General features: G+C 57.0%; 1 protein-coding gene across 1 annotated transcript; it reads right to left on the bottom strand.

Moving 5' to 3' along the window:
- Nucleotides 1–2,357: 2,357 nt before the first annotated feature.
- PARP9 (poly(ADP-ribose) polymerase family member 9) lies at nucleotides 2,358–10,312 on the bottom strand. Its single transcript, XM_075285493.1, has 2 exons — nucleotides 10,160–10,312; nucleotides 2,358–3,245 (listed from the first exon to the last, which is right to left on the bottom strand). Exon 2 carries the CDS (start codon nucleotides 3,240–3,242, stop codon nucleotides 2,358–2,360), a length of 885 nt encoding a protein of 294 aa, XP_075141594.1. The 5' UTR covers nucleotides 3,243–3,245; nucleotides 10,160–10,312.
- Between the last annotated feature and the right edge of the window lie 151 nt (nucleotides 10,313–10,463).

Here is a 10,463-nt window from a genome sequence, read left to right as displayed (position 1 = left end):
TCCTGCCAGTCCCCATCTCCTCCTGCTCCCCTCCCTGCCAGTCCCCAATCTCCTCCTGCTCCCCTCCCTGCCAGTCCCCATCTCCTCCTGCTCCCCTCCCTGCCAGTCCCCATCTCCTCCTGCTCCCTCCCTGCCAGTCCCCATCTCCTCCTGCTCCCCTCCCTGCCAGTCCCATCTCCTCCTGCTCCCCTCCCTGCCAGTCCCCATCTCCTCCTGCTCCCCTCCCTGCCAGTCCCCATCTCCTCCTGCTCCCCTCCCTGCCAGTCCCCATCTCCTCCTGCTCCCCTTCTCCCTGCAGTCCCCATCTCCTCCTGCTCCCCTCCCTGCAGTCCCCATCTCCTCCTGCTCCTCTCCCTGCCCGTTCCCATCTTCTTCTTCGCCCCTCCCTGGCAGTCCCCATCTCCTCCTGCTCCTCTCCCTGCCCTTCCCCATCTTCTTCGCCCCTCCCTGCCAGTCCCCATCTCCTCCTGCAGTCCTCGCTGCCCATCCCCATCTCCTCCTGCTCCCCTCCCTGCCCGTTCCCATTTTCTTCTTCGCCCCTCCCTACCAGTCCCCATCTCCTCCTGCTCCTCTCCATGCCCGTTCCCATCTTCTTCTTCGCCCCTCCCTGGCAGTCCCCATCTCCTCCTGCTCCTCTCCCTGCCCTTCCCCATCTTCTTCGCCCCTCCCTACCAGTCCCCATCTCCTGCTCCTCTCCATGCCCGTTCCCATCTTCTTCTTCGCCCCTCCCTGGCAGTCCCCATCTCCTCCTGCTCCTCTCCATGCCCGTCCCCATCTTCTTCTTCGCCCCTCCCTGGCAGTCCACATCTCCTCCTGCTCCCCCCTGCAGTCCCCATCTCCTCCTGATCCCCTCCCTGCAGTCCCCATCTCCTCCTGATCCCCTCCCTGCAGTCCCCATCTCCTCCTGCTCCTCTCCCTGCCCTTCCCCATCTTCTTCGCCCCTCCCTACCAGTCCCCATCTCCTCCTGCTCCCCTCCCTGCAGTCCCCATCTCCTCCTGCTCCCCTCCCTGCAGTCCCCATCTCCTCCTGCTCCTCTCCCTGCCCTTCCCCATCTTCTTCGCCCCTCCCTACCAGTCCCCATCTCCTCCTGCTCCCCTCCCTGCAGTCCCCATCTCCTCCTGCTCCCCTCCCTGCAGTCCCCATCTCCTCCTGCTCCCCTCCCTGCAGTCCCCATCTCCTCCTGCTCCTCTCCCTGCCCTTCCCCATCTTCTTCGCCCCTCCCTGGCAGTCCACATCTCCTCCTGCTCCCCTCCCTGCAGTCCCCATCTCCTCCTGCTCCCCTCCCTGCAGTCCCCATCTCCTCCTGCTCCCCTCCCTGCAGTCCCCATCTCCTCCTGCTCCCCTCCCTGCAGTCCCCATCTCCTCCTGCTCCCCCCTGCAGTCCCCATCTCCTCCTGCTCCTCTCCATGCCCGTCCCCATCTTCTTCTTCGCCCCTCCCTGGCAGTCCCCATCTCCTCCTGCTCCCCTCCCTGGCAGTCCCCATCTCCTCCTGCTCCCCTCCCTGCAGTCCCCATCTCCTCCTGCTCCCCTCCCTGCAGTCCCCATCTCCTCCTGCTCCCCTCCCTGCAGTCCCCATCTCCTCCTGCTCCTCTCCATGCCCGTTCCCATCTTCTTCTTCGCCCCTCCCTGGCAGTCCCCATCTCCTCCTGCTCCCCCCTGCAGTCCCCATCTCCTCCTGCTCCCCTCCCTGCAGTCCCCATCTCCTCCTGCTCCCCTCCCTGCAGTCCCCATCTCCTCCTGCTCCTCTCCATGCCCGTTCCCATCTTCTTCTTCGCCCCTCCCTGGCAGTCCCCATCTCCTCCTGCTCCCCTCTCTGCAGTCCCCATCTCCTCCTGCTCCCCTCCCTGCAGTCCCCATCTCCTCCTGCTCCCCTCCCTGCAGTCCCCATCTCCTCCTGCTCCTCTCCATGCCCGTTCCCATCTTCTTCTTCGCCCCTCCCTGCCAGTCCCCATCTCCTCCTGCTCCCCCCTGCAGTCCCCATCTCCTCCTGCTCCCCTCCCTGCCAGTCCCCATCTCCTCCTGCTCCCCCCTGCAGTCCCCATCTCCTCCTGCTCCCCTCCCTGCAGTCCCCATCTCCTCCTGCTCCCCTCCCTGCAGTCCCCATCTCCTCCTGCTCCCCTCCCTGGCAGTCCCCATCTCCTCCTGCTCCCCTCCCTGCAGTCCCCATCTCCTCCTGCTCCCCTCCCTGCAGTCCCCATCTCCTCCTGCTCCTCTCCCTGCCCGTTCCCATCTTCTTCTTCACCCCTCCCTGGCAGTCTCCATCTCCTCCTGCTCCCCTCCCCCATACATACAGTCTTGTCACAGAATCCTCAGCCATGAAGTATTTTACCTGTCCCAAGCCCACAACGTGAAAACTCAGCCATAGGCGGACGTGACACAAACCTTCTCATCCTCAATCTGCCCCATCTTAAGGTGAAGGTTCAGACCATTGATGGTGCCGGACAAGACCATCTGAGGAGACGTCTCCTGATGCCACTGCCTGGTTTGTGCAGGGGAGGACATTGCACCACTCAGGGTATCACTTTGGCCAAGTATCTTCTCGCATGCAGCCCTCATGGCTCCCACGGTCTTGTCATCATGGTTGACTAGGCGGATCTCCCTCAGTCGCCCCTTGTCCTCGCTGCTACAGACTGTATGAACTGTTCTTACTATGATATCGGCACAGAGGTCAAGTGGAAAGCCAAAGATGCCGGAGCTGACGGCTGGGATGGCCACAGAGTGCACGTCAGTCTGGAGCATCACACTTCTCAGCACGTTCCTGATGGCCTCCTGCAGCTGAGCCTTACATTTGTCTTCCACTCCCGTAGACCACCTTGGCCCCACCACATGGACAATCCTTCTACTGGGCAGCCTTCCTGCACTGGTCACAGCGATGGCTCCCACTGACAATCTGCCATTCTGTTTGATCCAATCTTCACTTTCCCGATTGATTTGTTGTCCTCCGGCCTCCACCAGGGCATACGCCAGCCCCCCAATATGATCCAAGTACTCATTAGCGGCATTGACCACCACGTCCACGTCTTGTCTGGTGAGGTCATCCCTCCACACACTGATCTGAGGTCCTTGGAGGAGCCGCTTCTCATAAACCTTCTCTGGGGCAGAACCTGCACCAATCCTGGGTCCAGTCACCTCGGCCGTGCACTGGAACCTCCTGATGAAGAGGTCATTGATGTCGCTCTCACAGCTGACCAGGACGCGGTAAACGTCTTCAGGGACCAGAACTTTCCTGACAAGAGCCATCTCCTACCAACAAAGCAGAGGACAACATGAAGGCAACGGCTGAAACAACAGAGTCCCATCCAAGGCTCCTCTACGACCTCCGCGCAGTCACTGCACCGAGGTCTGAACGGTCTCCGGCCCATAGACTTGTGTCCTGACCTTGTCCTGCTCACACAGCTGTTGTGTCAGTGAAGCATCGCCCGACATAGGGCCACACAATGACTATACGGGGGCAAGATCTCGGTATATAGAGGAAACTTATAGTGAAGGAGATAAGTATGTGACCCCTCGCTGATTCTGTAAGTTCACCCCTGACAAAGACATGAACAGTCTAGAATATTAGGGGTCGGTTCATTTTATCAGTGAGAGATATAATATCAAACATAAAATCCAGATATCCCATTGTATAAATGTATTCTGCAGAGAGAAATAAGTATGTGACCCCTCTGGTAAACAAGACGTAATACTTGGTGGTAAACCCCTTGTTGCCCGCAACTGTCAGAGGTTTGGAGGTGATGATGAGGTTTGTACAGGTCAGACATGTAGGGTGTATATAGGGGGCAGGTAGGGTGTATATAGGGCGGCAGGTAGGGTGTATATAGGGGGCAAGTAGGGTGTATATAGGGCGGCAGGTAGGGTGTATATAGGGGGGGGCAGGTAGGGTGTATATAGGGGGCAGGTAGGGTGTATATAGGGAGGCAGGTAGGGTGTATATAGGGGATAGGTAGGGTGTATACAGGGGGGCAGGTAGGGTGTATATAGGGGATAGACAGGGTGTATATAGGGGGCAGGTAGGGTGTATATAGGGCGGCAGGTAGGGTGTATATAGGGGGGCAGGTAGGGTGTATACAGGGGGGCAGGTAGGGTGTATATAGGGGATAGACAGGGTGTATATAGGGGGGCAGGTAGGGTGTATATAGGGCGGCAGGTAGGGTGTATATAGGGGGGCAGGTAGGGTGTATATAGGGAGGCAGGTAGGGTGTATATAGGGAGGCAGGTAGGGTGTATATAGGGAGGCAGGTAGGAGGTGTATATAGGGGGGCAGGTAGGGTGTATATAGGGGGGCAGGTAGGGTGTATATAGGGGGGCAGGTAGGGTGTATATAGGGGATAGACAGGGTGTATATAGGGGGGCAGGTAGGGTGTATATAGGGCGGCAGGTAGGGTGTATATAGGGGGGCAGGTAGGGTGTATATAGGGGGGCAGGTAGAGGGTGTATATAGGGGGGCAGGTAGGGTGTATATAGGGGGGCAGGTAGGGTGTATATAGGGGGGCAGGTAGGGTGTATATAGGGGGGCAGGTAGGGTGTATATAGGGGGGCAGGTAGGGTGTATATAGGGGGGCAGGTAGGGTGTATATAGGGGGGCAGGTAGGGTGTATATAGGGGGGCAGGTAGGGTGTATATAGGGGGGCAGGTAGGGTGTATATAGGGGGGCAGGTAGGGTGTATATAGGGGGGCAGGTAGGGTGTATATAGGGGGGCAGGTAGGGTGTATATAGGGGGGCAGGTAGGGTGTATATAGGGGGGCAGGTAGGGTGTATATAGGGGGGCAGGTAGGGTGTATATAGGGGGGCAGGTAGGGTGTATATAGGGGGGCAGGTAGGGTGTATATAGGGAGGCAGGTAGGGTGTATATAGGGAGGCAGGTAGGGTGTATATAGGGGATAGACAGGGTGTATATAGGGGGGCAGGTAGGGTGTATATAGGGGGGCAGGTAGGGTGTATATAGGGGATAGACAGGGTGTATATAGGGGGGCAGGTAGGGTGTATATGGGCGGCAGGTAGGGTGTATATGGGGGGCAGGTAGGGTGTATATAGGGAGGCAGGTAGGGTGTATATAGGGAGGCAGGTAGGGTGTATATAGGGAGGCAGGTAGGGTGTATATAGGGAGGCAGGTAGGGTGTATATAGGGGATAGACAGGGTGTATATAGGGGGGCAGGTAGGGTGTATATAGGGGGGCAGGTAGGGTGTATATAGGGGGGCAGGTAGGGTGTATATAGGGGGGCAGGTAGGGTGTATATAGGGGGGCAGGTAGGGTGTATATAGGGGGGCAGGTAGGGTGTATATAGGGGGGCAGGTAGGGTGTATATAGGGGGGCAGGTAGGGTGTATATAGGGGGGCAGGTAGGGTGTATATAGGGGGGCAGGTAGGGTGTATATAGGGGGGCAGGTAGGGTGTATATAGGGGGCAGGTAGGGTGTATATAGGGCGGCAGGTAGGGTGTATATAGGGGGGCAGGTAGGGTGTATATAGGGGGGCAGGTAGGGTGTATATAGGGGGGCAGGTAGGGTGTATATAGGGGGGCAGGTAGGGTGTATATAGGGCGGCAGGTAGGGTGTATATAGGGCGGCAGGTAGGGTGTATATAGGGCGGCAGGTAGGGTGTATATAGGGCGGCAGGTAGGGTGTATATAGGGCGGCAGGTAGGGTGTATATAGGGCGGCAGGTAGGGTGTATATAGGGCGGCAGGTAGGGTGTATATAGGGCGGCAGGTAGGGTGTATATAGGGCGGCAGGTAGGGTGTATATAGGGCGGCAGGTAGGGTGTATATAGGGGGGCAGGTAGGGTGTATATAGGGGGGCAGGTAGGGTGTATATAGGGGGGCAGGTAGGGTGTATATAGGGCGGCAGGTAGGGTGTATATAGGGCGGCAGGTAGGGTGTATATAGGGCGGCAGGTAGGGTGTATATAGGGCGGCAGGTAGGGTGTATATAGGGCGGCAGGTAGGGTGTATATAGGGCGGCAGGTAGGGTGTATATAGGGGGGCAGGTAGGGTGTATATAGGGGGGCAGGTAGGGTGTATATAGGGGGGCAGGTAGGGTGTATATAGGGGGGCAGGTAGGGTGTATATAGGGCGATAGGTAGGGTGTATATAGGGGGCAGGTAGGGTGTATATAGGGGGGCAGGTAGGGTGTATATAGGGGGGCAGGTAGGGTGTATATAGGGGGGCAGGTAGGGTGTATATAGGGGGGCAGGTAGGGTGTATATAGGGGGGCAGGTAGGGTGTATATAGGGGGGCAGGTAGGGTGTATATAGGGCGGCAGGTAGGGTGTATATAGGGGGGCAGGTAGTGTGTATATAGGGGGGCAGGTAGGGTGTATATAGGGAGGCAGGTAGGGTGTATATAGGGGATAGACAGGGTGTATATAGGGGGGCAGGTAGGGTGTATATAGGGGGGCAGGTAGGGTGTATATAGGGGGCCAGGTAGGGTGCATATAGGGGGGCAGGTAGGGTGTATATAGGGGGGCAGGTAGGGTGTATATAGGGGGGCAGGTAGGGTGTATATAGGGGGGCAGGTAGGGTGTATATAGGGGGGCAGGTAGGGTGTATATAGGGGGGCAGGTAGGGTGTATATAGGGGATAGACAGGGTGTATATAGGGGATAGACAGGGTGTATATAGGGGGGCAGGTAGGGTGTATATAGGGGGGCAGGTAGGGTGTATATAGGGGGGCAGGTAGGGTGTATATAGGGGGGCAGGTAGGGTGTATATAGGGGGCAGGTAGGGTGTATATAGGGGGGCAGGTAGGGTGTATATAGGGGGGCAGGTAGGGTGTATATAGGGGGGCAGGTAGGGTGTATATAGGGGGGCAGGTAGGGTGTATATAGGGCGGCAGGTAGGGTGTATATAGGGCGGCAGGTAGGGTGTATATAGGGCGGCAGGTAGGGTGTATATAGGGCGGCAGGTAGGGTGTATATAGGGGATAGACAGGGTGTATATAGGGGAGCAGGTAGGGTGTATATAGGGGGGCAGGTAGGGTGTATATAGGGGGCAGGTAGGGTGTATATAGGGGGGCAGGTAGGGTGTATATAGGGGGGCAGGTAGGGTGTATATAGGGGGGCAGGTAGGGTGTATATAGGGGGGCAGGTAGGGTGTATATAGGGCGGCAGGTAGGGTGTATATAGGGCGGCAGGTAGGGTGTATATAGGGGATAGACAGGGTGTATATAGGGGGGCAGGTAGGGTGTATATAGGGGGGCAGGTAGGGTGTATATAGGGGGGGCAGGTAGGGTGTATATAGGGGGGGCAGGTAGGGTGTATATAGGGGGGGCAGGTAGGGTGTATATAGGGAGGCAGGTAGTGTGTATATAGGGGGGCAGGTAGTGTGTATATAGGGGGGCAGGTAGTGTGTATATAGGGGGGCAGGTAGGGTGTATATAGGGAGGCAGGTAGGGTGTATATAGGGGATAGACAGGGTGTATATAGGGGGGCAGGTAGGGTGTATATAGGGGGGCAGGTAGGGTGTATATAGGGGGGCAGGTAGGGTGTATATAGGGGGGCAGGTAGGGTGTATATAGGGGGGGCAGGTAGGGTGTATATAGGGGGGGCAGGTAGGGTGTATATAGGGAGGCAGGTAGGGTGTATATAGGGAGGCAGGTAGGGTGTATATAGGGGGGCAGGTAGGGTGTATATAGGTGGGCAGGTAGGGTGTATATAGGGGGGCAGGTAGGGTGTATATAGGGGATAGACAGGGTGTATATAGGGGGGCAGGTAGGGTGTATATAGGGCGGCAGGTAGGGTGTATATAGGGGGGCAGGTAGGGTGTATATAGGGGGGGCAGGTAGGGTGTATATAGGGGGGCAGGTAGGGTGTATATAGGGGGGGCAGGTAGGGTGTATATAGGGGGGGCAGGTAGGGTGTATATAGGGGGGCAGGTAGGGTGTATATAGGGGGGCAGGTAGGGTGTATATAGGGGGGCAGGTAGGGTGTATATAGGGGGGCAGGTAGGGTGTATATAGGGGGGGCAGGTAGGGTGTATATAGGGGGGGCAGGTAGGGTGTATATAGGGGGGGCAGGTAGGGTGTATATAGGGGGGGCAGGTAGGGTGTATATAGGGGGGGCAGGTAGGGTGTATATAGGGGGGGCAGGTAGGGTGTATATAGGGGGGGCAGGTAGGGTGTATATAGGGGGGGCAGGTAGGGTGTATATAGGGGGGGCAGGTAGGGTGTATATAGGGGGGCAGGTAGGGTGTATATAGGGGGGCAGGTAGGGTGTATATAGGGGGGCAGGTAGGGTGTATATAGGGGGGCAGGTAGGGTGTATATAGGGGGGCAGGTAGGGTGTATATAGGGAGGCAGGTAGGGTGTATATAGGGAGGCAGGTAGGGTGTATATAGGGAGGCAGGTAGGGTGTATATAGGGGATAGACAGGGTGTATATAGGGGGGCAGGTAGGGTGTATATAGGGGGGCAGGTAGGGTGTATATAGGGGGGCAGGTAGGGTGTATATAGGGGATAGACAGGGTGTATATAGGGGGGCAGGTAGGGTGTATATAGGGCGGCAGGTAGGGTGTATATAGGGGGGCAGGTAGGGTGTATATAGGGGGGCAGGTAGGGTGTATATAGGGGATAGACAGGGTGTATATAGGGGGCAGGTAGGGTGTATATAGGGCGGCAGGTAGGGTGTATATAGGGGGGCAGGTAGGGTGTATATAGGGCGGCAGGTAGGGTGTATATAGGGGGGGCAGGTAGGGTGTATATAGGGGGGGCAGGTAGGGTGTATATAGGGGGCAGGTAGGGTGTATATAGGGGGGCAGGTAGGGTGTATATAGGGGGGCAGGTAGGGTGTATATAGGGGATAGACAGGGTGTATATAGGGGGGCAGGTAGGGTGTATATAGGGCGGCAGGTAGGGTGTATATAGGGGGGCAGGTAGGGTGTATATAGGGCGGCAGGTAGGGTGTATATAGGGGATAGACAGGGTGTATATAGGGGGGCAGGTAGGGTGTATATAGGGGGGCAGGTAGGGTGTATATAGGGGGGCAGGTAGGGTGTATATAGGGGGGCAGGTAGGGTGTATATAGGGGGGCAGGTAGGGTGTATATAGGGGATAGACAGGGTGTATATAGGGGGCAGGTAGGGTGTATATAGGGCGGCAGGTAGGGTGTATATAGGGGGGCAGGTAGGGTGTATATAGGGGATAGACAGGGTGTATATAGGGGGCAGGTAAGGTGTATATAGGGCGGCAGGTAGGGTGTATATAGGGGGGCAGGTAGGGTGTATATAGGGGGGCAGGTAGGGTGTATATAGGGGGGCAGGTAGGGTGTATATAGGGGGGCAGGTAGGGTGTATATAGGGGGCAGGTAGGGTGTATATAGGGGATAGACAGGGTGTATATAGGGGGCAGGTAGGGTGTATATAGGGCGGCAGGTAGGGTGTATATAGGGGGGCAGGTAGGGTGTATATAGGGCGGCAGGTAGGGTGTATATAGGGGGGCAGGTAGGGTGTATATAGGGGGGCAGGTAGGGTGTATATAGGGCGGCAGGTAGGGTGTATATAGGGGGGCAGGTAGGGTGTATATAGGGGGGCAGGTAGGGTGTATATAGGGGATAGACAGGGTGTATATAGGGGGCAGGTAGGGTGTATATAGGGCGGCAGGTAGGGTGTATATAGGGGGGCAGGTAGGGTGTATATAGGGGATAGACAGGGTGTATATAGGGGGCAGGTAAGGTGTATATAGGGCGGCAGGTAGGGTGTATATAGGGGGGCAGGTAGGGTGTATATAGGGGGGCAGGTAGGGTGTATATAGAGGGGCAGGTAGGGTGTATATAGGGGGGCAGGTAGGGTGTATATAGGGCGGCAGGTAGGGTGTATATAGGGGGGCAGGTAGGGTGTATATAGGGGGGCAGGTAGGGTGTATATAGGGCGGCAGGTAGGGTGTATATAGGGCGGCAGGTAGGGTGTATATAGGGGGGCAGGTATGGTAGGTGTATATAGGGGATAGACAGGGTGTATATAGGGGGCAGGTAGGGTGTATATAGGGCGGCAGGTAGGGTGTATATAGGGGGGCAGGTAGGGTGTATATAGGGGGGCAGGTAGGGTGTATATAGGGCGGCAGGTAGGGTGTATATAGGGGGGCAGGTAGGGTGTATATTACATACACATGATAAGCAGGTTCTGTCCTCGGTTGCTCTTCCTGTCACCCCCCTGTACGCTTCGCTTCTCACCCGCCACAGCTCCGGATATTCGGGCTCCTGTGTGCGGCTCTCCGGGTATCTCGGGGTATCTCCGGGTGTCTCGGGGTATCTCGGGGTGTCTCGGGGGTATCTCGGGGTGTCCTCGGGGTATCTCCGGGTGTCTCCGGGTGTCTCCGGGTGAGGCTCCTGTTACTTTCTGTTCCTTGTTGGCTCCGCCCACTTCTTGAAAATCCAAGTGAAAGTGAAAGAAAAAACCTGGAACAGACGCCCGAACACCGGGAGGAGAAACACCGGAACATGGAGAGAGGAGAGCAGAGCCCGCAGCCCGGAGGAC

Source organism: Leptodactylus fuscus, chromosome 8 (genome assembly GCF_031893055.1).
Source record: "Leptodactylus fuscus isolate aLepFus1 chromosome 8, aLepFus1.hap2, whole genome shotgun sequence".
Classification (NCBI taxonomy): Eukaryota; Metazoa; Chordata; class Amphibia; order Anura; family Leptodactylidae; genus Leptodactylus; species Leptodactylus fuscus.
This window is presented reverse-complemented; position numbering and strand designations above follow the sequence as displayed.